This window comes from Melospiza melodia, chromosome 8, assembly GCF_035770615.1.
Source record: "Melospiza melodia melodia isolate bMelMel2 chromosome 8, bMelMel2.pri, whole genome shotgun sequence".
Lineage (NCBI taxonomy): Eukaryota > Metazoa > Chordata > Aves > Passeriformes > Passerellidae > Melospiza > Melospiza melodia.
The window spans coordinates 698,811-726,584 of NC_086201.1; the positions used below are offsets into that span (position 1 = coordinate 698,811).

Consider the following 27,774-nt stretch of genomic DNA (forward strand, 5'->3'; position numbering starts at 1 on the left):
GATCTGTGTCCAACTCTGCGTCCCCATCAGTGCTGGAAGTGCTGGTGAAACAGCCAGCAAAGGCTCACTGTGCCACCTGGGCCGTGCAGGTGCCTGAGCGTTTGAGGGCAAATCACAGAATTCCACAATGATTTGGGCTGGAAGGGACCTAAAGCTCATCCAGTGCCATGGCAGGGACACTTCCCACTGTCCAGGGGGCTCCAAGCCCTGCCCAGCCTGGCCTGGGACACCTCCAGGGATGGGGCAGGGCTGGAATGACATGAGCTTTAAGGCTCCTTCCAATCCACACTATTCTGGGATTCAGTGACTCAGTTCCAGTTGCATAAATGTGACCCAAAATGCCAGTAGATGTGTGTGTACAGAAAAATTAGTTGGGATAAAAGCACAGGTGGTTCTGTGATTTTGACCCCAGGATCACACTCTGTAAAACCCTGGGGTTTAACCTGTCTCTGGAAGCTCATAGTGGCCATCCATCCCCAGAAAAAGAGGAATTCCCTGAATTCTGGGGTACTGCAGGCAATATGGAACAAGTGACCTCTCCAGGTGACTTTTCCCTTCCAGCTCTCCTATTTAGCAGTCCTCAAAGCTGCAGCTGCCATTTCTGCCAGTACTGAAGGCAGGCTGTAAAACCCTGGGACAGAGACTCTGGAGAGAACATTACCAGCTTGGAGCAAGGCAGGCAGCACGATGGGGAGCTCACTTGAAATGCTGGGGTTTATTTTCTGCAACAGTATCTGAAGCCATAAGAATCCTCCCTTATCCACTTGCAGCTTGGCTCCCCAGACATGACTCATCTCATTCCCAGCTGCTCCTCCTCCTCCCCACAGAAACAGCCAGAAAAGGGACTTAAAGACCACTGTGGACGTGGGGACATGGTGGCCTTGGCAGTGTTGGGGGAATGGGGGTCTCAGAGGAATGTGCCAGCCCTACAAGTCCAAGGTGCAGTGGTGCAGAAAGGAGCCCAAGAGCACAGCCACTGCAGCCCTGCTGGGAGGAGCAGACACCCAGGCAATCTGTTTTCTGCAGCAGCAAGATGCAGTGCACAGACTGACGTGGGATGTGCTGCTTTGGCTTTAGCTGGTGGCTGCAGCAGCAGCCTGCCCTGCTGGGGGAGCTGCCCCTGCCCACGGCCCCTCAGCTGGGACCCCAGCCCACCAGAGCCTGCCCTAGCCCTGCCTTGGCACACACCCTGTCCCCAGCCCCAGGAACCCAGCAGGAGCTGGCACCAGCTCTGTGCTGAGCCTGGGATATTCACAGGTAGTGCTGCTGGTTTCAATTCCAGCCTCTCAGCTTGAAAACCCTGTGCAGACAGCACTATTACTTCAGTCAGGTCTTTCCACTCCTCCTGCAACTAAGTAAAGCCCCCAGTGGCAGCCAAAGGTCATTCTTTAAAACTATTTGTACAAGCCTGACATATGCTGTGACAGATTTTAAGTTTCCTATTTTATCAAAAATCATAATTAATACTTACGTGTTTGTTTCTATGCTGAGAAAATTGAGAGAGGCCAAAAACTGTTGCTATGGCACCTCCTCCAATGAGAGCAGTTCCTTTCACTGCCTTCTGAAATGCCATTTTTTACTGGAAGAAAAGAAGATAAAAATTAATTGGCAGTTTTACCATGTCAGGATCTGGTACACGCAGAATAAACCATTTGAAGAAACTAATAACAATGTTGTGACAAGTTGAAATTTAGGGTAGCAATATCTTAATTAGAGATTTTCACTGCAATATTAGTAACTTCTAAACAAAGTCTAGACAGAGGCAAGCCAGAGTGCTCTGGTGTCTGCTGAGAAAGCTGAAGGATGAAAGAGTATTGAGATCAGAGCAGATATCCACAGCCCACAGTGACCCTGAGTGTGCCAGGCACTGCCAATCCCACAGAAAGGCAGACCAGGGACAGCCTGTCTGCAGTGACAGTGCCACCAACCCTGATCCCAGCACCACAGGAGGTGTGATCAGCCCCCCCCCAGCACCTCCTGCACTGCCTGCCCATCCCATCCCAGCCCATCCCATCCCATCCCATCCCATCCCATCCCATCCCATCCCATCCCACCCCATCCCATCCCAGCCCATCCCAGCCCATCCCAGCCCTGCTGCAGTCCCTGCTGCCCAGAGCCCAGCCCGTCCTACCCGGGTGCAGCAGGAGCAGGGCCCGCAGCAGCAGCAGCACACACACACAGGGACAGAGCTGCATTCCCATCCCATCCCATCCCATCCCATCCCATCCCATCCCATCCCATCCCATCCCAAGCCATCCCATCCCATCCCATCCCATCCCAGCCCATCCCAGCCCATCCCATCCCAGCCCTGCTGCAGTCCCTGCTGCCCAGAGCCCAGCCCGTCCTACCCGGGTGCAGCAGGAGCAGGGCCCGCAGCAGCAGCAGCACACACACAGGGACAGCGCTGAGTGGCACTTTGCACCCAGCTCAGAGGGTGTGAAACCAGCCCTATGTGGGTCAGGCAAACCCTTAATAGGCCCAGTGTTCGGGTGCTGAATGACAAACGTGCTCGGGGCTGACCGGAATGTTAAACAGGCCCAGTCTGCTCTGTGCTCCCTGGTGCTGGGGCTGCAGCACGTCAGGGACAGCATCCCTCCCACCTGGGGATCCCATCAGCACCCAGGGGCTGGCCACACTCCCCAGCAGTCCCCAGACAGCGGCTCAGCACCAACAGGGCTCGAAGCAGGGGCAGACTGTGCGTGCAGCCCTGTGCCAGCACCGCAGCACCAGTGCTGGGGATCAGCCCCAGGCCAGCAGCAGGGAGCCGGCTCCCCATGCCAGGCTGGGCATGCAAACATGTTCCCAGGCCGGAATGCCTCAAAGGAAGGAATTCCTGGTTAGGAGGGTGGGCAGGCCCTGGCACAGGTGCCCAGAGCAGCTGGGGCTGCCCCTGGATCCCTGGCAGTGCCCAGGCCAGGCTGGACAGGGCAGGGAGCACCTGGGACAGGTCCCTGCCCACGGAACGAGAGGAGCTCTGAAGTCCCTCCCAAGCCAAAGCTTGACCTCATTCCCGGAGCACTTTGCCTGCAGCACCCTGAGCATGGGGGAAATCCCCCACACAATTTCTGGGGCAGGCATTCAATGCAGAGCTGCTGCGTGTACAAACTGTGTAAGTAATCATATACAGAAGGCCAAGACTTGCAGCTTCCCACAAGTTTTTCCAAAGAGGGCCACTTATGCTCTTGGAGACTCCCACCGTGACTGCCTTTCCTGTATCACATTTTCCATTTGCTTCTTACTATGGCTGCAAAAAAAAAGATCAGCTTCAGCTTTCCTCTGTGGCATGACAGGGAGTGAAAGGTAGAACTGACAGACAAACCCCAGCAAAGAAAGCTGGGAGGGAAGTTACTGTGGAGGCACGGCCTCAAACACTACAGCACCTCTGTGAAAACAGAGAGGAACACTATGGACAGTCAAAGCTGGATCACAAGGTGGAACCCAGGAGAGCACAGGAACTGGAAGAGCAGTGGGAACATCCAGGAGAGCACAGGAGGACAGCACAGGAGCTGAAGGGCAGCGGGAACAGTCCCGTGGCCATCCCCACACTGAGGAGCTCAGGCCACCATCACTGCCACCACCTGCAGCCACAGCACACAGATGGTGACAGGAGCACTGCACACCCCAGCCAGAACTGTGGGACACACACCTGTGCCCGAGGCTGCCAGGGGGCAGCAAGGACAGCTCTGCTGCCCACGGAAGGCTGGTGGCAGTACTGGAGTGGCTCCACACCCCTCACACAGCAGCACAGGAGTCTCTCTGAGAGCCTGGAGCCCTCCAAGTGCCTGTGCCAGAACACAACAACCCAGGGAGCTGAAAAGGAACAAATCAGCATCTTCCAAGGAGTGTGTCACACATCTGCAGAGATGCTGGCCTGCAGGAAGACAAAGGGAAGCGTGCCCTTTCCATGCTGTGTGAGCTCAGGAGGAAGGGTGATAGCTGGAGCACAATCCCTGCTCAGAACCAGGGTTCCTGCAAGCACAGACACCACTCAGCCCTGCTTCTCATCCCCTGGCTTGGACCTCTCCTGGGACTTCATTTGGGACACCAGGGACACACCTGTGAGTTCCAGCATTCCCTTCCACAGGATTTACACAAGGTACACTAACCACTGACTAAGGAGCTCAGAGATTGTCACCTGAGCCCAGCCAGGTACAGCTGTTCAGCTGAAGTGACATCAGATGTGCCACAGGGCGTTCCCACTGTCATCCTGCAGGTAACACCTCTAACACCCAGAAAGGGACTTGATGGCCCTGTGCAGGAGGATTTCTGGCCTCAGGGCTCCCTACTCCTTGCCCGGCCCCGGGGCATGCTGCATTAGCTCTCCTCAGAGCTGGGAGCCGATTACAGGCAATTCTCCCGAGAGAGGAACTCTCCCAGCAGACCGGCTGCTCAAATTGCCACATCAATCTTGCTCTCCATCCCCAACAGGAGCTTATTCAGGAGAGAAAGGAAAACCGGGCTTAGCATAAGCCACTCTAGCGCAAAGCCAGACAGGCATTCCAGCCAGACGGTGCTTTTACACCTGGAACAGCTCAATTGCATCCCGGGAAACGCGAGCCTGCATTGCTGAGGATGTGTTTGGATGAGGCACTGCAGGCGGGCAGGGCCGGGCACCGCTGGCACCAGGCTGCCCCAGGCTCTGCCAGGGCACGGCACAGCTCTGGTTCTTCCCAAAGGAACGGCTCTGCAGGCAGCAAACGGCTCACACGGCCTCCTCTGCAAAGGACTGGACACTGCCTGGGGGCCACAAGGCACAGGGAGAGGAGAGGCCCTGGTCAGACACTGGGTTTTTCCCCAGCTCTGTCCCAGGTGGCTGAGGAAGGCTGCTGCCAGTTCTGAGCAGGATCCACCCCAGGGCAGATGGAAGGGGAAGGAATGCAGCCCATGTGGTTCCACGGAGGCTGTACCAGGGAACAGCCCACGCTCACAAACCCCTCCTCTTCTGGGAGCAGCTACTGAAACCTGCCTCTCTTCAAGCTGAGATCAATAGCTTGTGACAGAAATGGGATTTTACTTTAATGAAAATTATAATAGCAACCAGCATGAGAAGCACTACAGTCAGAAATGTCATCTTTCCATCACACAAATATTCTCAATCACCTTTAAAAGCGGCTCAGAGTGTTTCAGTGCTGTCAGTGCCATCTGACACACTAAATCTGCATGTTAAGCCTTACCCTTGATTTCAGTGGAAGCCATAAATGGCACCTTTGGACCCATGGCCTCACCTGGAGGGTGAGCCGAGGTCCCTGACAGGCTCTAGAACAAGCTGTGGCAGGAGCAGGAGCCCCTGGCTGGCGTGGGAAGAGCCAGGAGCACGTCACAAGGAGCAGCTACTGCAGAGAGTGATCTGTCCAAGGAGTTCAGTGTCCCCAGGGAACAGTTCCCAGGAACAGCTGAGCGCTGGGGAAGATTCAGAGGGACGTGAGCTCAAACTGCTATTAAAGGATTCATGATAAGAAGAAATAGACTTTAAACTTGAAAGGACACAAAGGGGCGGGGAGAGCAGTCTACAGAAAATGGAAACTACACAAAAGATTTATCAGCACAAGTTCCTGCTTTCAATTTCCAAAAGTTAATACAAACCCTAGTCACAGTAGGAAGTCCTTGGTGCATTCCTTAACCATCAGTCACAGTCACTTGGACTACAGCAGCATGGAACAGCCACTTGCAGAGGAGTGTCCCACTCCAGAGCCAGGCTGGTGACCAGCTCCCTGCATGGTGAGGTGCCCAGGGGACCCTCCCAGGTACCAGAGCCTGGACCTGCTGTGCCAAAGGCAAGGGCTCCACTTCAGCAGGTAATGCACTCCTGACACTGCTTCAACCCCAGAACCCTACAAGGCACCACTTACAGCCTGGGTTTCAAAGAGGGGATTTCAACAGCCATCCTCATGACTCTGCACAGGGTGTCCCACATGACAAACCTCTGCCACCCGCAGCCCTCACCAGGCTGGCACAGCTCCTGGGAGTGACTTTGCCTTCCTTACTTCCCGTAATGCCCGGCCCAGCCAGCTGCCAGATATTGTCTGGACGTTCCTGGGACTTGTGCAACCCACTCCCACCCCAGGCAGCCAGTGGCTGCAAGGGAAACACCACAAGCACCAGTGCTTCTCTGCTCAGGTACAGGCTGGATGTGAAACACCACAAGCACCAGTGCTTCTCTGCTCGGGTACAGATGGATGTGAAACACCACAAGCACCAGTGCTTCTCTGCTCGGGTACAGGCTGGATGTGAAACACCACAACCATCAGCGCTTCTCTGCTCGGGTACAGGTGGATGTGAAACACCACAACCGCCAGTGCTTCTCTGCTCGGGTACAGGTGGATGTGAGCAGCCCATGGCCAGAGTGAAAGGAGCGAGGGGAATGGCGGGGAGCTCAGCCCCAGGGCCAGGAGGATGAAGCAGGATGGGCGCCGCAGCAGAAGCAGGGGCGCAGATGGATGGAGGCTGCGGAGCTGTGCTGCAGCAGCGTGAGCCGCCCCGCGCTGCCATCACACAGGCTCTGAGACACACAGCCCTGGAAACTGGGAGGAGAAACCCAATCTGTTGTGTTGGATACCCGTGTGCCTTGCGAGGCCATTACCATGGAATCCGGGCGCTTCGCATTCCAGTGCAAACGAACACGTCTAATAAAGTGAGTCACTCCGTGCAAGGATTAAAAATAGAAAACTTATAATCATCTACACTACGGTTTGCGTAACCTGCCATGGGCGCACTGTCTAATTCCTTCCTTCCCAACGCTCCTCAGGTGAGTTTGGGACGATGAGAGGCGCAGACTGACGTCCCTCCGGGCCGAGCTGAGTCCTGCCTCTCCAAAGAGCTGCAGTCCTACCCTCACTGCCTCCAAGCCAGCTCCCATCCCTCTCACAGGACTACTCAAGGTGTCCGCGGTGGCCTAGCAGCAAGGCCAGAAAGTTAAGTTCTGACAGGGCACTTGCAGCCTTCAGTGCTGTACTGGTCTGTTACCCTCAGTTCCACGGTGTGTAATGCAGGAAGCGGCCAACTAACCAGAAAAGGGGATGTAACCTGAAAAGAGCCTAGTTAGCACGCTCTTCAGCAGGTCATCTAGCAAGCTGTCTCTCCCGTGCCTTTGAGAAGCCAGGAGTGGTTGATGTTACAGGGGATGTCAGGCCAGAGCAGCTGAAGCAGCTGGAAAGGAACTGCTTAAAGCTTAACCCAACCCAAGCAAGGCAGATGTCTGGTGAGGCACAACCCAACACAGCCCAAGGAAGGGCTGCAGAGGGTCCCACCAGGGCTGACACAGCACGGCCACAGCCACCCTCCAGAGCCTGCCCTGGAGCCTCCCCGTCACTCCGGGCTCTCACACACAAGGCAGGCATTGCAATTTAAGTCATTATCCGAGATCACCTCCCCAGCCAAGCACAGGAGCACAGCCTGTGATATCCATCCAGTTCACAGGGTCACCCTGCAGCCATGGAACATCCTGCCTGCAGGATTTAAACCCCAATCCCCCCGGTCGCTCTGTGCCCTAAGTGGAAGCCAAGCAGCACTTCACCATATGGGGAAAGTCCTTCCCACGCTCCAGCACAGGCAACCAGCTCGGCTCCCATGCCCAAAAGTGGCTGCAGCACTTGTCAGGCACAAAAATAAAGGAGAAACAAAGCAGAAAATAGGTATCCTATCCTCATTCCTCCTCTTGGTCCTACTGCTTCCAACTGCTTCATCTGCCTTCTGTACCCAGACACCAAGATATTCCCACCCTGCTTTAGATGACGCAAGCACTGCTGTGAACTCTGTCCCACAAGGAACAAACTGTTTTAGCTCCTCTTTCCAATGTCAGTGTTTCGATTTTAGCCTAACCTTCTTCTTCTGCTGCTTCATTACCCTCCCACTTACAGATGATGAGTGGAAAAGTCCTCTGTGTAAATCCCCCTCGGAATTTCAACAGCAATAGCCTTGCCACAGACAGTAGCAGTCCCTGGGAATGAGGCAACACTGCACACAGGGATGGCTGTAATCCCAAGAACTGTATCTAAGGACTAACAGGAATACAAAGAAACTCCAATGTCAACAGGTATTTTGAGCTTTCCCAGCATACACACATCACAATATATTTATCAAGTTCTAGATGAAAGTATTTCAGTTCCCTCCTGTCCCATGGGAAGCCTGGTCTCCAGCCCGATCACTGACTAATGTGTGCAGGATGATTTCCATACTTTTGTGTTCTTGTGCCAATGTTGTTTTAACTTAAACTTCTCAGATAGTCACTCTTGCTTTCACTGTTGGGGGGGGTTAATATCAGCCATCAACCATGCACACAGTACAATGACTGTGAGCCAATAACTGCCACTGGAAAGAAATGCATTTGTCAGATACAGTTAATTTATAGCTGTTTCCCTTTTTTATATATATTCTTCATTCCCCCCATTTTTAATGCGGATATTGGAATAGACAGTCTGCCAGTTCAACTGGATCCCAATGCTGGCACTTTATCCATGCTCTTCCTTCCGCTCCCTAGCCAAAGACCCAAGGAGCAGGGGTTAGAAAACAAGGGGTTTTGCTTTTTACAAGACTGGACATATACCTGCACACACAATCAGGAACCTGCTCAAAAAATAGCTACTAACTAGGTGAATACCTAGGTGTGGCAAGGAAGTAGCCTAGTTTTATATCCTGGGATACAGATTGAGACCTGATAGCACATGCAAATCTAATCCTAGAGGAGGGGCCTGCGTTCAGAATCACTCTGAAATCAGAACCAACGCTTCGTATGAGAAGCTTTGCAAAGCAAATAAATCAAGCCAGTCCAAGACTTTGGACGCCATCCACAGGATCTGGCTGTGATTGGGGGTGAGTTCACCTGGAAACCCCTGGAGACAGAGCTACACGCTGGCTCGGGAACCCAGCCCAGAGAGAGCCTTTTAGGGATATGGAATGTTTCCAAAATCAATACTGTGATGTTGTGGAAGAGCTCTGATTACAAACTGTCTGTTCCTTACGTAACAAAAGCTATTTCCTAAAGTGAAGCTTTTTGGAAGAAATGGGCTGCATCTACATTAGAGCTAATTAGTGGAGTCCTAGAGCCCAACAGCTGCTGCTGCAAACAGCTCTGTGGTCTCTGTGCTCTGCAGTGTTTACCCCAAGTGGCTCCAGTGATCCACAAGCACCCATGGAGCAGTAAAGTGCAGGAATCCTTCCTTCCTTAAAGGATGATCTACTTCTGTCCCACTTACTTCAGCTTTCTTTTTCCACCCTTTAATTTTTATTGCACAGAATCCCCAGAATCCCTGAGGTTGTAAAAGCCCTCCCAGCCCATGCAGTCCCAGCTGTGCCCATGCCCACCCTGTCCCCAGCCCTGAGTGCCACCTCCAGAATTGCTGGGACACCCCCAGGGATGGGCACTGCAAACCTCCCTGGGCAGCTCCAATCCCTGAGCCCCCTTTCCATGGGGAAATTCCTGCTGTGCCCCCCCTGAGCCACCCTGGGCCAGCCTGAGGCCGTTCCCTCTGCTCCTGTCCCTGTTCCGTGGAGCAGAGCCCAGCCTGTTCCCATTTCCCACCTTGGCCCTGGTGTCCCTTGCCCAGAAGGTCCCAGAAGGGGGACAGGGACAGGGATCAGCACCCTGGTGCTCACATCTGTGCTCCCAGGAGCACACCCACCATGGCACAGCTAATCCCTGCAAAAACCCAGCTGCCAACCACAGCCACGAGGCCAAGAACAGACAGTGGCTTGGTAAATCTGCACAGCCAGGCTGGCAGAGCTCTGGCTGAGACTGAGGGTACCCAGCCCATAAAAAGCCAAAGTAACTCCCCGGGTCCCATTTGCCAGCACACAAACAAGCACCAGCACAAGGAAGATGTTGCCTAACTGAGCTACTTGCAAATGCCAAGCCCTGTTTTGAAACCATCAGCTACGAGTGGAAGATGAAAGTCACAACTGCAGACTGACAGCAGAAAACCCACATTTCTTTCAAATGTTTGCTAAAGCTTGCAGAGACTTGTGTGGAGACAAAGCAGGCAGCAGCAAGGAACCTGCAGGAGCTGTCCTTTGGAAAACTGCTCTGCATGAATGGCCACTGCACTGACCACATCCTGCCAGCTTCCTAAACTCCTGTCAGGGACAGCCAGCAGGCAGAGATGGATCTCCAGAGAAAATACTACATTATGCAGCAAGGTCTAGCTCACAACGTTGTTATTATTACTGTGCTCCTGTGCACACACATAATTAAGCACAACAAAGTGTAAATCCATATATACACAACCAAAGTAAGGCTACCAATTAGATACAAGGGGTGTGAATAATTTTGTATGCACACTTGTGCCTACTCAAAACTTCCATCCAACTTCAGACTAAGTAAACTGCTAATGCCTAATGTTAAAATGAATAATATTCTGTTATTGCTATTGAAGGGGCAACACTGGCCTTTGCTTTACATATTAACACAGAAAGATCCTGAACTATCAGACCAAGTCTTTACTGGCTAATCAGTCACTGCTCCTCACTGAAAATTCCTGAAGAACTGTAACCAAGAATAAGAGAGGAAAAAAAAAAAAAAAGGATGGAAAGGAGCAGGGAAGAGAAGAAAATGCAAATCCTTTGGAGAGGAGGAGAGCCCCTGCTTCCCAGCAGGTGAAAGGAGCTGCTCTCAGCACACCTGCACTACCTGTTCACCAGAGGAAGTCAAGGAGGGAGTAAACCTGGCTGCTTTGGAGCCCAAGCTCTCCACACACACATTTACATCTTTTCCTGTAGAATCAGGCTTACAAACATTCACTGACTGCTTAACAGAGGTAAGAACTCAGAGAAGTTTAGGACACCAAGCAATGGTCCCACGAGTACTTTCAGCGGAAGTAATAACTTACTTTCATTTTACAAAGTTCAGTGTAATTACAGCTGTGCTATTTCTTACCAAGAATTTGGGGCCTTTTTTATAATGGGAGATATTATTTCTACCAGCTCTATCCAAGAAAAAAAAATATAGTTAATCAGCTCTGCAACCTCTTTATTTATTATATATAGACACCTACAGGCACACAGCAGCTGTCCTGACAGGGAGACACTGAGGCTGGACCTCTTGTTGTGGGACATTCTTAGGGATGGCCCACACACAGGACAGCTGCCAGGGGCTCTGCACCACCTCTGTAAAACTGCCACACTCTCCTTTTTTTATTATTTTTTCCCCCATCCAAAAGCTTAAATAAAACAGGGGGAGGAGGCTGAGAGCACTTGGCATTTAAAGCTGCTGTGTAAGATCATAGAGTCATTGAATGGTTTAGGCTGGAAGGGACCTTAAATCCCATTCCATCCCACCCTTGCCATGGCAGGGACACCCTCCATGGTCCCAGGCTGCTCCACCCTGCCCAGCCTGGCCTTGGGCACTGCCAGGGACCCAGGGCAGCCCCAGCTGCTTGGGCACCCTGTGCCAGGGCCTGCCCACCCTCACAGGAAGGATTTCTTCCCAATATCCCACCCACCCGTGCTGTTCCTGAGCCTCCCACAGGGAATGATAAAATCCCAGAATGGTTCGTTAAAGATGCTCCGGTCCCACCCTGCCGTGGCAGGGACACCTTCCCCTGTCCCGGGCGCTCGCAGCCCCCGTGTCCAGCCTGGCCCTGGGCACTGCCAGGGACCCAGGGCAGCAGCTCTGGGCAGCAGGGCGGCATGTGCAGGGGAGGCAGGCAGGATGCGTTCCATACGCATTTCTAATGAAAGCACTGCGGTGTTCAGGGCGCTCCACCCGCGCGTCCGGGCCGGCCCCGCTCCCTCATCCCGCCCGCCGCGGCTCGGAGCCCGGTGAGCCGGACCCGAGAGGCACTTACTGCGGAGCGCCGGGAGCCCGCGTCCCTCTGCGGGCTGCTCGCCGGCCGCGGGAGGAGATCAGGAGGGCGGCTCTCTCCCTGCCCGCCCTCCGCCTGCAGCAGCCAGCCGGGCTCCCCCGAGCTCCGCCTCGCACACCGCCGGCGCCTCCCCGCCCTGCTCCCCGCCCGGGGCCGCGGCTGCCCCGCCAAGGCCGCGGGAGCGCCGCCGCTGCGGCCTGGGCCCGTGGGGAGGGGCCCGCCGCGGCCTCCTCATCCCCGGCCTTGCGTGATGGGGGTCGCCGCCCAGGGCGGCCCCTCCCCGGGGCTGCGCCCGTGGCGGTACCGGAGGCCTGCGGCCCACGCGTGGGGCCCGGCTCTGCCGCCCGCGCAGCTGATCGGGGTCTTCAGCTGTCTGGGTGTCATTTCCAGTCAGTAAACAACTGCAAGGATTGGATTTCGTGAGTTCTGCAAAGTCAGTGATATTCAGTCACTGGTGATGGGAGCCGTGTTTATCCCAGGAACATTAGTGCTCTTAAAAGGAGCTAAGATCTCGAGTGGCAGCCAGAATTAGAAGATACTCTGGCTTAGAAACTGTCAACTGAAGAGAAGGAATTGAAAAGAAAAGGGAAAAGACCAGACGATGATTCATTGTTTTCTAAGGGTATGGTTTTAGGGTGTGTGGTGTTTGGAGCACAAAGGAAGAATAATTGGGATACAAATAAAATAAATTTTTTTTTAAAAAAAGGATTACAATGCTTTTTCTGGCAAATAATTTCATCGTGACCCAACACACAAGTTCTGGATGTGGATGCCTACCCCACGTATGTGTTCCAACATGGCACTAGATGTTGTTTCATCCATCTCTTAACAAATGTTTGTTAGAGCTAGGAGAATCCCCTTTCCTCCTGCCTCTCAAAGTGGTTGTCTACCCACATGCTGGACTATTAGTGTTCATGTATGACAAATTTTGATTGATAGAGAGCAGTTTATGAGTGCAAAATGTATCTATGGCTGGTTTCCAAGTGAGCATTTTCTGCACTCCAGTGCTGTGTCTCATCAACATTTTCCAACCTGCAAAATCTTGAAGGGGGTAAAAAATGAGAGTGTTGTACTACTCTCCTCATAAAGGAAAGTGAAAACTTTATAAGGATCACATTTCCCAAGCAATCTCACTTTCTAGGGGAGGTTCTCCCCACCTTCACAGGGCAGCTACCAATAAACAGGGATGGGCTGCTCTCTCCCCTACTTCAGGCTTCTGTTCAACTACTACCGTCTTTTTATCTTAGTTACTGATTGTTTAACATTGGGCTGCATAAGTTTGAAGAGTGAAAGAGTTTTACAAGGTTAAGTAAAAAAATGAGATGCCTGAAAGTATTGCAAAATTCATCCCTCTCAAGTCTGTTTTTTATTTAATGCCTGGATGAAAATATTACCTCCAGAGCAAGTCTCCGTGCGTGTGGCTTGGTCCCCGGGACACCTGCCAAGACAGGAATTTCAGATGCCCGAAATCATGTGCTCAGCAGGTGTAAATTGTGTGCAGGGAGAGTTCACCTTTTGTCCTCAGCCCCAGAGGCACTTTCTCTTCATTAGCAAAGGAAGATGGGGAAAAAGATCATCACCATTTCCTGACTGCATGCCAAAGTTATGTATCATAAGAAGAAAATCTGTTCATACGTTCACAAATATGTTTTCTGCTAATCTGTCTTGAGGAAAATGTCTTTGTGAGGAGCAAGGGTGGTGGCAGTGGCAGGAGAGCTGAGACAAAGGCACAGAAACAGATGCAGAATTTCACTGCTGGGATTTTCCCAGCAGGATCCAGGGCAGGTCCTGCCGGTGGGAAATGCAGGTGGCTGGTGGTGTCTGAGGTTAGGTGTGAAATCATTCCCATCTCGGGCCGGAGTGTCGGGTGTCACTGCAGGTACAGCCCGAGGCTTTCTCAGTTTAGTGCCCAGCAGCATGTGCTGCTGCTGCTGCTGCTCTGCTGCTGCTGCTGCTCAGGTGCTCCCCTGCCCTGCAGGAGATAAATCCAGCGCTCTGAGGGGAGAAAGGGGCTGGTTTTCCTGTTCTGGTGTGTTGTCACTGTAATCATGTCTGATTGTTGGCTGTCCCATCGAGATCCCGCACGAGGGCTGAGCTGCAGGAACAGATGCAGAAATTGCAGCTTTAAAAGAATAAGGTCACGGGTCACGTTATTGGTGGCAGAACAAACACTGTAATTAATTGGCCTCTCCCTGCAATGGCAGCACAGGAGGGAATGGAAGGAAGGGATGTGGAGCATCCGTGTTTTTCTGGGGCAAATGGCCCAGCTAGGTCTGATGGACAGCACAAATTCGTTGGTAAAGAAAAGAAGAACAGTATCTTTTAGAAAGCAAGACTGCTTGCACTAGTCAAGAGTAGTTATTTTCTCTTTAAACGTTTAAGGAGCTTTGTTGTGGCAGGAAATATAAGAAAAAGCCTATTAAATTTATTTTCTGTACATGTGCTGGAGTGAGAAACTGTATTCAGCAAAAGCAAGGCAAAAGGCTCTTCAGAATTTGTGCTGTATTATTTTTTTCCCTCAGACAATGACCGATGAAAACCAGCCCTGGTAACTGTACATGTCTGCTTTTTATCCAGGTATTTTCTCCATTGAATTGGTTAGGAAAAGCTTAGAAAACCTGCTCAGATACATACAGTGACTATTAAAAATTCCCAGCCTGGTATCCCGTAATGAATAAATCCAGGATTTGAGTCTCCTGTTTGCTTCCAATGCCCATTTCCCTGGCATTGCCTGCCTGATGGCTTTCCTTTGGGACACTTTAGGCAGGATCTGGGATGAACAGTTTCAGGGTGTCCATGCATTTATAAGGAACTTGCAGATTGCCAGCAACATCATCAATAATTGTGCCGGGAAAAGTTATTTTAAATAACCACATGTATCATTGTCAATTTGGTTTCAGTGACCTTTTGTGATCCAGAACGATTCCATTGAAAAAGAAAGGATATTGGAAAATCCCTGAGAGGCTGGTATCTGGAGCAATCAGCCTTCCTGGGTGGGAGTGGCAGGGATATCTCGCCCCATTTTCCCTCAGCACCATTTTGACCACGCTAGCCATCCTGTACCTTGCCCAGAATTTCAGATTATGCTTTTTCATCTACTGAAATATTTCTCCCTGCAGATTTAAATAATTAATTGGGACGTGCCTGGTGGGTCTTGAGCTAAACTTCAGAGAGGCAGCAGATATGTGTGACCAAGTGACCTTTTGCTGTCCTGCTCGTCCCCGCGCGCTCGCTGTGCTCAAAGGGACGCTGTCAAAATTGCTAGGCCTTAAAACTTTAACCCGCACTGACAAGTTGTTCTACATTATAAGTCTCCCCTAAAAGATTACCAGGATTGTTTTGTTTGTTTTGTTCCAACCATCTTTGCTGAGGGCTCCACAGTACGGATTCATTTGTCCTTTTGGGTAGGTGGATATTTTTAAATGCCCGGCTCATTCGTGACCTGTTAAAATCGAGTTGATGTGCGTGTGCCCCACTCAGCGGGGATGGAGCAGTTTCTCTGCACTGCGCAAGAGGAGGCAGGAGCACGCCTGGGAGAGGCTTTGAGAAGCCATTTTGCAAGGCCTCTGGTTATCTTCAGTGCCTTGGAAGTCTTGACTGGGCTTGCCTGGTGTGTGAGTGAGTGAAACACCAGCTGGTCCCTACACAGAGGTTTGCTGTCTTTCATGGTGCTCTGATTTACTCATTGGGCTTTATTTCTAAGATCTCCATTTACAGAATCACAGAATCCCTGAGGTTGGAAAAAGCCTCCAAGACCATGGAGTCCCCGCTGTGCCCAATCCCACCTTGTCCCCAGCCCAGAGCTCTGAGTGCCACCTCCAGGAATTCCTTGGAGACCTCCAGGGATGGGCACTGCAAACCTCCCTGGGCAGCCCCTGCCAAGGCCTCACCACACTTTTGTGAAGAAAATCTTCCTGAATTTCTAAAAATTTTCAACCTGCTGCCCCCCCTGAGCTGCCCTGGGCCAGCCTGAGGCCGTTCCCTCTGCTCCTGTCCCTGTTCCCTGGGATGATCCCAAATCCCCCTGGCTGTGCCCTCCCGGCAGGAGCTGTGCAGAGCCACAAAGTCCCCCGTGATCCCCCTTTTCTCCACGCTGAGCCCCTGCCCAGCTCCCTCAGCTGCTCCTTCAGGATGTCCATGGTTTAATAGAGCTCCACGTGAGGAGGTGGAGCAGAGCCAGCGGTACAGGTACAGCTGTGCTGTCACACTTGCCCATTTTCCTGTGCCAGGACAAAGATCAGTGCACACCCATTTTATATGGACTGACTGCACAGTCCCTCCACGAGACAGGGGAGCACGTGTCCGAGGCAGCAGGCAGGAGGGAAGCAATGATAGCCACTGCCACACCCCAGGTCAGCCACACCTGCACTTTTAGGCTTGATTTGAGCTGATTTACCACTGCCTATCAACCCAGCCTTGTTCCTGTCACAGTGCACCAGCTGAGCTTGGGGAGAGAGGCTGGGGGTGGCCCTGAGCTGCAGCATCCTCCTCAGAGGGGCACAGCAGAGTCAGCAAAAACACCTGAAGCTCCTGGGCTCTGCCCTGCCAGGCCTCAGCCAGAAGCAGGGACACCTTCCACTGTCCCAGGCTGCTCCCGGCCCTGTCCAGCCTGGCCTGGGGCACTGCCAGGGATCCAGGGGCAGCCACAGCTGCTCTGGGCACCTGAGCAGTGCCAGGGCCTGCCCACCCTCACAGGGAAGGATTTATTCCACATATCCAACCTAAATTTCCCCTGTCAGTGTGAAGCCACTCCCCATTGCCCTCTCCCTGCAGCTCCTGGTGAAAGGTCCCTCTCTGGCTCTGCTGTACCCCCCTTCAGACACTGGAAGGGCCTGTGAGGTGTCCCTCAGGCTTTAGGGGTAGGGGTTTAGGTGTCCCTCAGGGTGTAGGGTTAGGGGTTGGGGTGTCCCTCAGGGTGTAGGGTTAGGGGTTGGGCTGTCCCTCAGGGTGAAGGGTTTAGGGTTAGGGGTTGGGGTTGGGGTGTCCCCAGAGCCTGCTCCCCTGCAGGCTGACCAGGCCCAGCTTTCTCAGGGTCACAGGGAGCTCCAGTCCCCTCACCAGCTCTGTCACCTGCTCTGGGCTTGCTGCCGCAGGGCCGTGTCCATGGGGCACACAGAACAGATCCCTCTGCACTGCAGCTTGGCAGGGAACCTTCTCCCAGCCACTGTGACAGCTGAGGCAAGGAACCCCTTAGAGCTCCTTGTTCTGTTGGCGTAGGGTTCTGATTCCTGCTCAGCTGAACTGACCCTGTGAGATTTTCAGCAGTTCTGAGGCCTGGAGCACCATTTCTCATATTGCAGGTGTCCATTTCTGCCCCGTTCAGCACCCCCTACTCCCAGGCAGTTCTGAGGGAAGCCAAGTGTGAGCCTGGCTCACACAGCTTGGGAACGGATTCCAGGAGCATGTTCTGGGGTGACCTTGGGCCCCAGGGAGGCCTGGAGTCACCAAACTCCTCCTGGTGACAGAATTCCCTGCAGGACGTCAGCCAACGTTCCCAGATGTTCTGAGCGTTTGCAGAACAGTCCAGGGACATGAGGAACTGTTCTGTGAGCTGTTAGGGTGCAAGGACAGGTCCCATTTCTGCTCTGGGAACAGGTAGTGCAAAGTCTGTGTCACTGTGGGACCCTCTGTGCAATGATTCTCCAAACCGACACAGCACGTTCTGCTCTGCCTGCCCCACAGGGCACAGGGGCACCTGGGGACAGGGATCAGAGGTGCCCTGCCAGCGCTGGGTGACCCCCTGGACCCGGTGATCTCACAGGGCTTCTCCAGCCCCCGCCAGCCCCGGTGTTCTGGCTCCGTGCCCTCTCTGAGGGCGTGCTGCTGGGCACAGCTGCTGGGCACAGATGTTGCCAGGTGTCCCTGCCTGGCACAGCCCCAGCTCACCAGCAGTGAGGAGGTGGAGAACAGAAATAGGGCAAGCTGTGTCTGCATGGCTGACTCCCAGACACAGTAAAATGGGGAGTTAGGGCTTCTCAGTATGAATGTCTTTTACCTGAATGCTTGGAGGGTTTTGGTCCTCAGCTTGTCTGAGAAACTGAAAAACAAGCTTTTCAGTTTACAGACACAGTTAAAATGGGGAATTAGGGCTTCTCAATATGAGTATCTTTTGCCTGAGTGCTTGGGGGGTTTTTGGTCCTGGCCTTGTCTGACAAAACAGTTTTGCTGACTAATCCAACCATAAGCCACAGCCTAAATGATAATTAGATAATTATTACTTACAGTTTTTATTATGTTGCCTTCTGGCAGCGGAAGCTGAGAAGGAAAGGGAGCTGTGCTGGGTTGTTACCTTGTGGTGTTCACGCACATCCAAGCACAGGACGCTGGAACATGACCTGCAGTGCCAGAAGGTTGAACCAGAGAACACCTGCTTGCTTCTGACCTGTGCTGACCTTGCCTGTGACCTGTTCCTCCTGCCCAGGCAGTGTTCCCCAGCACTGTTGTACGTAAACCTCCACGTTCCCTTGATGTGAAGCACTCATTGCAGCTTTTCCTTGGGCTCTGGCTCACATGTGGCTGTTTGTGGGAGTGTGTCCAAGGCAAATTGATAGTTTATTTTGGGACACAGCATGGCCGTGTCACAGCACAATCTGGGACTCACTGCTGACATCACACACAGGCACAGCGTGCTGAAATGTCATCACCTGGCAAGTCACAGAGACCATCGTGAGCACACTCCGATGACTCCCTTGTGGGTCAGCTGAGCCTCTGAGCCCGTAACCCCTGGCCTCCCCTGGCAAAGTCCTTCCAGGGTGGAAAAGGAACAAAAATGTACATTTGTGACTTGATCTGAAAGCTTTTACATGTAAAGCATGATCACAGAACCATTTAGGTTGGAGAAGACCTTTAAGATTGACTCCAACCATAGTGCTTGGGGTAAAGAATCTTGGAAACCTTCACCTGTAATCTCCTGAAGTTCTTCCATTAAATCACTCCTTACTTATTAGTTTATCCCTGCTACAAACAGAATGCTTAGAAATGAAAGAAGTTTTCAAAGAATATACTGAGGAAAAAAAAAAGTTTTTAAAAATATCACAGAAATAATGATTAGTGACGTCTTGCATCTGTGAGAGATGAACAAGACCAAAACCAAGTCAGGCCAGACTCTGTGGCATGTATGGTGGGTGCAGTATACACTTTGCCAGGGTTTTTTTAACCCTTTAGTATACATTTTGCCAGGGTTTTTTTAATCCTTTAGAGGCACGATGTATAACGGCTAGTGGTGACTTTTTAAAAGCTTTTTATTCCCTGGAAATGATGGCTGAGCAGAGCAGCGTCGGACTGAGAAAGAGAATGAAGCAGGCGGGTGCGATACCATCGATGCCGTCGGTGCCGTGGGTGAGCTGGTTCTGGCAGGGGCAGGAACTTTAATCCGAGCGTGCATTGGTGGTTCAGTGGTAGAATTCTCGCCTGCCACGCGGGAGGCCCGGGTTCGATTCCCGGCCAATGCAACTGATTTTTTTTTTTTTTTTTTTTACCGCGGAGGAGCCGCCGCGTTTTGTGGCCGCCGAGCTTTGATTTTCCCCGCGGGGCTCCCGGGCGGGAGGAAGCGATACCGGGCCGGACGGGGCCGGGCCGTGCCGGAGGCGCGGTACTGGTTTGGCGTGGCGGAACCAGCGGCCGCGCGGAGAGACGGGAAAAAGAAAAAAAAAAAAAAGAAAATAGTGAAAAAAAAGAAGCGCCTGGAGATGCCGGGGATTGAACCCGGGACCTCACACATGCGAAGCGCGCGCTCTACCACTGAGCTACATCCCCGGCTGTGCGAAGCTCCCGGCAGGCGCCCCCAAATGGAGGGCGGGCCGCGGCCTGTGCCGGTGCTGGTCCGGCCTCGTTTCGTCCCCACACAACTCCCTCTGCCGGCACCGCGCTCCGCCCGCACCGGGACACAGCAACAGAGCCCCGCCGGAGGCACCGGGACACGGCCACGGAGTCCCGGGACCGAGACACGGAGCCCCGGGGGTGGCAGCGGCCCGTCCGTGAGCGGGGAGCCGCAGGCAGGGCCCCGGGCCGGGGGCAGCCCCCGGTGCTGATCCCCCAGCGGGGACAGGAGCCGGCGGGTCTGGAGCCCTGGTGCTGACGGAGAGGAACCCAAACACGTTGTTCCCGTGCGGAGACCCAGCAGAACCAGCGCCGTCCATTGCCTTTACCGGAGCTGCGCGGTGCCGCCAGTGCCGGAACCCAAACCCCATTTCCATGGCGGCGCTGGGTGTGCTGCCCAGCCACCCCACAGCTCACAGCCTGGGGGTGTGAAACCCTAAATGCCATCCCAGCCGGGTGTGGAGGGTGTGAAACCCTAAATGCCATCCCATCCACCCTGCCATGGCAGGGACACCTTCCCCTGCCCCAGGTGCTCCAGCCCCAGTGTCCAGCCTGGCCTGGGGCACTGCCGGGGATCCAGGGCAGCCACAGCTGCTCTGTGCCAGGGCCTCACCTCCCTCACAGGGAGGAATACTGGATACTATATTTAATTTATTAAATAAATTCATTTCATTTATTCTCCCACAGGCAGCAATACCAATCCCTTAGGGCTCTTCTGCACCCAGCCATTCCCATTCTGACATCCATAACCTTGGCCACTCAGGTGTTTCCATCCTGTCAGAAAACAGCACTTACAGCTTGACTTTCTTCCAGCCAGATTTTAAGAAGCTGCTTTCTGGGAGTTACTGGGTTTTTCCCAATCAACACCCGAACTCTGGTTTGTGTGTAACCTAAGGTGCAGAGTGGCCATGGCTCCTCACCAGGCTGAGCCAAGGGTGCTAATACCAACCTTGCAATAAAAACACAAAGCAATTTAAATATTTCTCTTCAGTTTTTTCTCCTTTTGTTTACTTTCCTGTAGAGTTCAGAATGTCCAAAAGTGAACAATACAGATATTACTATGGTGTTATGGATTTGTCAGCTGTGATGGACAGTCACCCCGCTGTGGAACGTCCCCTCTGGGAGGTGGATGGAGGCAGAGCCCATTCTGTGTGCTGAGAACAGCAGCTCCACATCCAGAGCCTATCAGTGCTTCATTCCTGTCCCTGTGGCAGCAATACGAGTGCTGCCTATATTGAACTGAATCACGGCTTCTCTTCCAGCCTGGTCTAACTATCCTCTAGACCTCATCACCTACCAAACACAGAAAAGGTGAATTATTCAGGCAAGACACAGCACGAGGATGCTACGGGAGAAAATAAGCTGCCATAAAGTGACTGAGAAGGAAAATAAAATGCGCATGGATTGTAGCCATGATATTTTCTGAAAAATCCTTTCCTTAGGATTGTTCCTCCTGAGAATCTGGGAGGCCTCAGGAGCAAAATTCAAACAATGGTTATCTGCTGCTGTGGGATGCAACAGGTGCATCTGGGATTGGTCTCGTGTGGTTGTTCCTAATTAATGGCCAATCACCGTCAGCTGGCTCGGACAGAGTCCAAGCCACAAACCTTTGTTATCATTCTTTCTTTTTCTATTCTGAGCCAGCCTTCTGATGAAATCCTTTCTTCTATTCTTTTTAGTATAGTTTTAATGTAATATATATCATAAAATAAGCAATCAGCCTTCTGAGACACGGAGTCAGATCCTCGTCTCTCCCCTCATGCTGGGACCCCTGCGAACGCGGTCACAATGGATGGATGTGCACTGTGGGGTGAAGCCCCGGCCCTGGCAGGGCGTGCTGATAAACAGCAGGGAGCAGGATGGGGCCCTGTCCTGCTGCAGGCACATTCACATCCCTGACCTCCCCCAGCACCAGGCCCATCCCCGAGCCTCCCCAGCTCGGTGGCCAGCCCAGCTGGCCGCAGCCAGCCCCTGCTTCCAGGAAACACTTTGTCATCTTGTTCCAATGCGGCCGGACGCCGGCACAAGCTCCACATTCAGCTGCCTCCAAGGACTACATTCACCTCTTTGTGTTTGGGTTTGTGCGCTGACAGCAGGGAAAAACAATGTCACTCTGTTATCTGGCAGCCCCTCCGCATTCCTTGGTGGGATTAACTCATTCCTGCTACCTCGGGAGGGGACCTCAGCCTTTCAGGGAGGCCCTGGGGATGGGCTTTTCTTTGATCTACTCAAGTTTCGGATTTTTCGTCAATTCTCGTCAGATACACGCACAAACTCGAGTTTTCCAAGCACAAACTCGCTGTTTCCCAAGCACGAACTCGCTGTTTTCCAGTGACTCTCCTGCACGCTGGTGGAGCCTACAAGAGCTCTGTTCCAAAGCCCCTGGGCTGCATGGGAGCGGGGATCACAGCAGGGCTCTGAGGACACACACGGACAAGTGCGTGTTTCCTTCCAGCACAGCTTCCTCCCAGGGCACTTGTTCCCAGGATGAAATGTTTACACTCAGAGTTCCCTCTGGAAACCAGCGCTCTGTTCAGTGGAATGCAGCAGCAAAGCCCAGTGGTGCAAAACAAACAGGTGAGGAGGATTGGTGAGGTGGATCCAGCCCTGGAGCAATGCCAGAGCTGTGTGTCTCTGCTCCCAGGTGTGTCTGACACCTCCTGTAACACCTGAGCCCACCTGGCACCAGCATTTACACCTAAATACATCAGATTCTTTATCTTTCCTCACGTGGCCATATCGTCGATTAGTTTGAGGTATCCAAATGAGGGGGTGCAGAATTCCATCCTGAATTCCAGCCTCTTATCCTGGAGCAAAGGAGGCTCGGGGTCCTTGTGGCTCTGCACAATTCCCTGCCAGGAGGGCACAGCCGGGGGGAACAGGGACAGGAGCAGAGGGAACGGCCTCAGGCTGGCCCAGGGCAGCTCAGGGGGGGCACAGCAGGAATTTCCCCATGGAAAGGGGGCTCAGGGATTGGAGCTGCCCAGGGAGGTTTGCAGTGCCCATCCCTGGGGGTGTCCCAGCAATTCTGGAGGTGGCACTCAGGGCTCTGGGCTGGGGACAGGGTGGGCATGGGCACAGCTGGGACTGCATGGGCTGGGAGGGCTCTTCCAACCTCAGGGATTCTGTGATTCTGTCTGATTATTTATCTTTTATTGAGCATTCCTGTTCCCCTTCACAAGACATTCCCGTTAGAGACCAGGAAAACTGTGAAGTGACAAACATCAGAGTTGGTGTGTTGGAACAACACTGAAGTACTTAACACTACAGGAATGTGCCACTTACTGCAGTATTTTATGTAATAAATTTGTCAGAAAAACAAAATATCACTACAGACTTGTGATTTGCAAAGTTAAACAAGTAAAAAACCTGCCAATGTTACATTTCAGAGAATCAAAGAATCATTAAATTTGAAAAAGAGCTTTCAGATAATTGAGTCCAAGCATCAACCCACCATCACCATGGCCACCAGTGGTGTCCTCAGGTGTCATATCCCCATTTTTTGAAACATATTTCCCACTGGCACTAATCAGAGAATAGAGTGCTCAGAATGACCTTTAGGAAGTTCTGCACACAGGTTACATGAGCTGGAATGAAGTTACCACCTTGAGTCCTCCAAACACAAATGGCTTTTTCTCCTGGATTTTTGCATCTTGATTTTTATTGACTCAGCTCTCTGGCTTGTTGGAATTGAAGAATAAAGCAAGGAACCCTTTCAGCAGCTCCCAGCCATGAAGGAGAACTACAGATTCACATGCTTGGCTGCCTTTTGTTGTGAGAACAAACACAGCCCCAAAATACAGGTGACAGATGAGCCCATAGTAAACAATTAGGAAAGTTGGAGTTAAAAAAGGAGATAAAAAGGCAGAAAACATGATTAAAGTACTGAGCTGGGAGATTCATTAGTGTTGCAGACAGATAAGTAAATTAGAGCCCTGCAGAAATTATTTGACTGGCAAATTAATTACACAATATTACAATGGCTTTGCCAGCCAAATTTAGCCCTCGGGAAGCAGGTAGGAGTCTGCCTGACTTAATAAAAGGAGCCTCCACTGGTCTGCAGCTTAATCAGAGATGAAAATTAACATTTCAGGATTGGAGGCAAAGGGAGGAGGCCGGGCTCCAGCACAATTACCAGGCTCCACTGGCACGGAGGCTGTGCAGGCAGCAGGGTGCCCCTGCCTCCTCCCTGCCCTTCAATTCTCTGCCCTTCCTGGGAGAGCAGGGCAGGAGCTGCTCTGGAAACCGGCGTGGAGCCTCGTTAGCCAGGTCACCCAACAGGGCACCTTCCGTTTGCTTGGAGAAGGCCTGATTAAAGTATTTCACCCCAGCCCTTAAAAAGTACACTGTATTATTATTATTATTATTATTATTATTATTATTATTATTATTATTATTATTATTATTATTATTATTATTTATTGTTATTGTTGTTGTTGTTATTACTACTACTACTACTACTATTACTATTACTACTACTACTACTACTACTACTACTATTATTACTAATATTATTTTAATGTTATTACTACTGCTATTATTGTTACTAATATAGTTCATGTAATGTTATTACCATATTTCCTTCAATGTTGACTTATTCCCCAAACCCATTCTCCATTTGCAGCTCTCGCTCTGCCCCCAGCCAGCAGAAACACTTCAGGTAAGAAATATTTGTTTTTCGGTTTGTTTGCTTTAGTATCACGTTTTTAAGGTTTGGATATTAGGAACTCCCTCCCAGACCCATTTGTTTTTTTCTTTTCCTGGAGCAGCCTTGGAAATACATATTTATATCCCTGGAACACATCACCTTCCATGACAAGCACAGACAGCCCTCGTTATCCAGGCTGACCCACAGCATCACTTCAAACATGAACTCCTCAATCTCACCGCAGGCATTAAAGAAAGCCCTTTCCTGGGCATTTCTGCCCCAGACGTGGCAGTGGCCATGGTGCCCACCCCGAGCCTGGCAGCCCTGCCCACCCAGGCCCCGCTGCAATAAATAAATCCATTTTCCTCTCCGGTAGGAGCAGGCCTGTGGGATTGCCCTCATTTAATAGGGATCTGACTGATATCAAAATTGACTCGGTTTTCCAATGATACCTTGTAGTGGAATGTTGTGAGCTGGAAACTAATATATTTCTTCTTGCTTGTCACATCAATATGGGCTAATTTTGTTGGCTTTTGTATTGAACAATCTGGTGAATGTACAATCCAGTTTTGATTTCTCTCTTTATGATGCCTCTTATTATTAAAGCTCCCTGAACCAAAAAATAATGTGTTTTTATTTACTGGTAATATTAATGGGATTCAATTTTTGCCTCAGTTTTAATCTAGTTTTTCCATATTGAAGAACCAGATCCCGTTTAATTACAATTGAATAAAACCCAGTTTTTCCTCCATTCAGTGTGCAGGCTGAGCTTCATTTTGCATAGTTTTATTTAATATTACTCTTCTCAAATCAGTGGTTTTTTACTCACTGTGCTCCAGGTATTGCAAAAAAGACTAAATTATTTACTATGCATGATTAATTGCCTGTTTCTCCATGATTATTCCATTGTTGGGAGAGGGTGAGTGTACATTTTTGTACCATTGGGTGTGCGTCCATACTGCACTTGTGCTGAATTCCAGCTCAGCTTGACTGGAAGAAAAAAGGTGCTGAGAGAAGGGAAGAGGAGCTGAAGCTTGGAGACCCTCGTGGTTGCAGGATCAGGGAATCCCAAAATGGGTTGGGCTGGAAGGGAACCTTAGAGCCCATCCCATCCCATCCCATCCCATCCCATCCCACCCCATCCCATCCCATCCCATCCCATCCCATCCCATCCCATCCCATCCCATCCCATCCCATCCCATCCCATCCCATCCCATCCCATCCCATCTCATCCATGGGCAGGGACACCTTCCCCATCCCAGGGTGCTCCAGGCTGGCCTTGGGCACTGCCAGGGATCCAGGGGCAGCACAGCTGCTCTGGCAATCCCAGCCCAGGCAGGAATTCCCAGTTCCCAGTGTCCCATCCATCCCTGCCCTCTGGCACTGGGAGCCATTCCCTGGCTCCTGTCCCTCCATCCCTTGTCCCCAGTCCCTCTCAGCTCTCCTGGAGCCCCTCCAGGCCCTGCCAGGGGCTCTGAGCTCTGCCTGGAGCCCCAGGGTTCCCTGTGCTGGGGTTCCCATTCCTGTTTCCCGTTCCCATCCCGTTCCTGTCCCTTCCCGGCCCCTCCCGGCCCCTGGAAATAATTAACTTTTCAAAACATACCTCCTCCATACTCTGTACTGAAGTCAGGAATTTCAAAAAAGCAAAAATGGCATTTTAATAACTATTCTCATCATTACAAACGCCATTCTCCTCCACACGGGGCTGTTTCCAATTAACAGCTGCATTAATGGGTTTGCTGTCCCTGCCGTTTCCCCCAATGACAGCAGCATCGCAGACACGGAGAGTTTTGCAGACTCATGACTGCTCCTCCTCCATCTTCTTCTTCTTCTTCTTCTTCTTCTTCTTCTTCTTCTTCTTCTTCTTCTTCTCCTCCTCCTCCATCTTCTTCTAATTATTATTCTTCTCCTCCATCTTCTTCTTCTTCTTCTCCTTGTCCTCCATCTTCTGCTGTGATGGTGGCACTTCTGGATTGGTTTAGAGTAGAGACAGACTGTCTAACATAGGGTATAGGGATTGCAGAATTATTGTAAATAAAGTACGTGTAGTTTTTAGTATAAAAAGCCAACACCACCCCAAGGGCAGGGACCGTGCCATAACCCGACCTGCTGGACAGATCTCAGCGGGTCAGAGAGAGAACGTAACAGGTAAGAGAAAATAAACAACCTTGAAAAGCAGAGCCAAGCAATCTCAACTTCTTCTTTGTTCGCAGGGCTGGGAAAAAAGATTTTAATACCTGGGGAGCCATTTCAGCAACACAGAACCCAAGACCGCAGGATGGTTTGGGATGGAAGGGACCTCACAGCTCACTGTGTCCCACCCTGCCATGGCAGGGGCACCTTGCACTGCCCCAGGCTGCTCCAAGCCCCAGTGTCCCCCCTGGCTGGGGCACTGCCAGGGCCTTGGTTCAGAGCATGAATTCATGCTGGGTCCCCTCTAGAAATTAACCCTGTGTTGTGCAAACCAGGCTGTCCTGTCCGGACAACAGAGAGATGCAAACCCTCCATCCCTGGAGCAGCCCCTTGCTGGGACATGGGGACAGGGGCTCTGACAGGTACCGTGTGACCCAGGGTGCCAGGACAGCCCCCAGCCCTGCAGGGACAGCCCGGGACAGCCTGGCACGGGTGCCAGGACAGCCCCCAGCCCTGCAGGGACAGCCCGGGACAGCCTGGCGCTGTGTGACCCAGGACAGCCCCAGCCCTGCAGGGACAGCCTGGCACGGTGTGACCCAGGACAGCCCCCAGCCCTGCAGGGACAGCCCGGGACAGCCTGGCACGGTGTGACCCAGGACAGCCCCAGCCCTGCAGGGACAGCCTGGCACTGCTGGGGCCCTGCTTGAGCCGCAGCCTCAGCCCAGGCTCCACTGCAGGGATGAGGAGGAGGAGGCTGGGCTGGCACACGCTGTCGATCTGCCTGCGTGCATCTCCCACTCACCAGTCATGGGCACAGCAGTGCTCGGAGATGCCGTGGAAAATACCCAGAATAGCTCTGCATGGGGAGGCCTCGGGGCTCGCAGCCCCGCTGGCAAACGGCTGTGTTAGGCTGTGAGTGACGGGGCAGGACGGGGCCCTGCAGCCCCAGGGCAGGGCGGGCCCGGCTCTCACTGTGATGCCGTGGGCTCCGTTCCCGCAGCCCCCGGGTGTGCCAGTTCCCCATTCCCCTGGCTGTGCCCATTCCCCATTACCCACATCCCCTGGCTGTGCCCGTTCCCCATTGCCCACATCCCCTGGCTGTGCCCGTTCCCCGTTCCCCATTCCCCACATCCCCTGGCTGTGCCCATTGCCCACATCCCCTGGCTGTGCCCATTCCCCACATCCCCTCAGCCCCTGGGTTTCCCTTGAGCCATCAATCCCACAGAAAACGGGGAGCCCTTCAGGCTCTGGTTTGTCTGTTCACTGAGCAGCCTGGGCTGTGAGCAGACGCCCCTCGGGCCCTGTGTCAGCCCTGCACTGCAGAGCAGGACGGGTGACAGTGCTGCCCTCGTGTCCCCCCTCTGCACGGGTGGCTTTGGT

General features: G+C 52.4%; 1 protein-coding gene and 2 non-coding genes across 5 annotated transcripts in view; 1 reads left to right on the top strand and 2 right to left on the bottom strand.

Moving 5' to 3' along the window:
- The window catches only part of GPD2 (glycerol-3-phosphate dehydrogenase 2), a 48,622-nt gene extending 36,699 nt beyond the window's left edge, over nt 1-11,923 (bottom strand). Inside the window, exons 1-2 of one of the 3 annotated variants that reach the window (XM_063161477.1) lie at nt 11,778-11,923; nt 1,472-1,579 (exon numbers count right to left, since the gene is read on the bottom strand). In XM_063161477.1, the coding sequence (XP_063017547.1) occupies nt 1,472-1,573 (102 nt within the window). In that variant the 5' untranslated portion in view covers nt 1,574-1,579; nt 11,778-11,923. Of the gene's footprint in view, nt 1-1,471; nt 1,580-2,131; nt 2,166-2,348; nt 2,368-11,777 lie in introns of those variants that run through there. The other 2 variants (XM_063161479.1, XM_063161478.1) reach the window with 2 other exon arrangements.
- Nucleotides 11,924-19,175: 7,252 nt separating this feature from the next.
- TRNAG-GCC (transfer RNA glycine (anticodon GCC)) lies at nt 19,176-19,246 on the top strand. The gene has a single exon. It is a non-coding gene; the product is annotated as a tRNA-Gly (tRNA).
- A 232-nt stretch (nt 19,247-19,478) lies between these two features.
- TRNAA-CGC (transfer RNA alanine (anticodon CGC)) lies at nt 19,479-19,550 on the bottom strand. The gene has a single exon. It is a non-coding gene; the product is annotated as a tRNA-Ala (tRNA).
- Nucleotides 19,551-27,774: the final 8,224 nt, after the last annotated feature.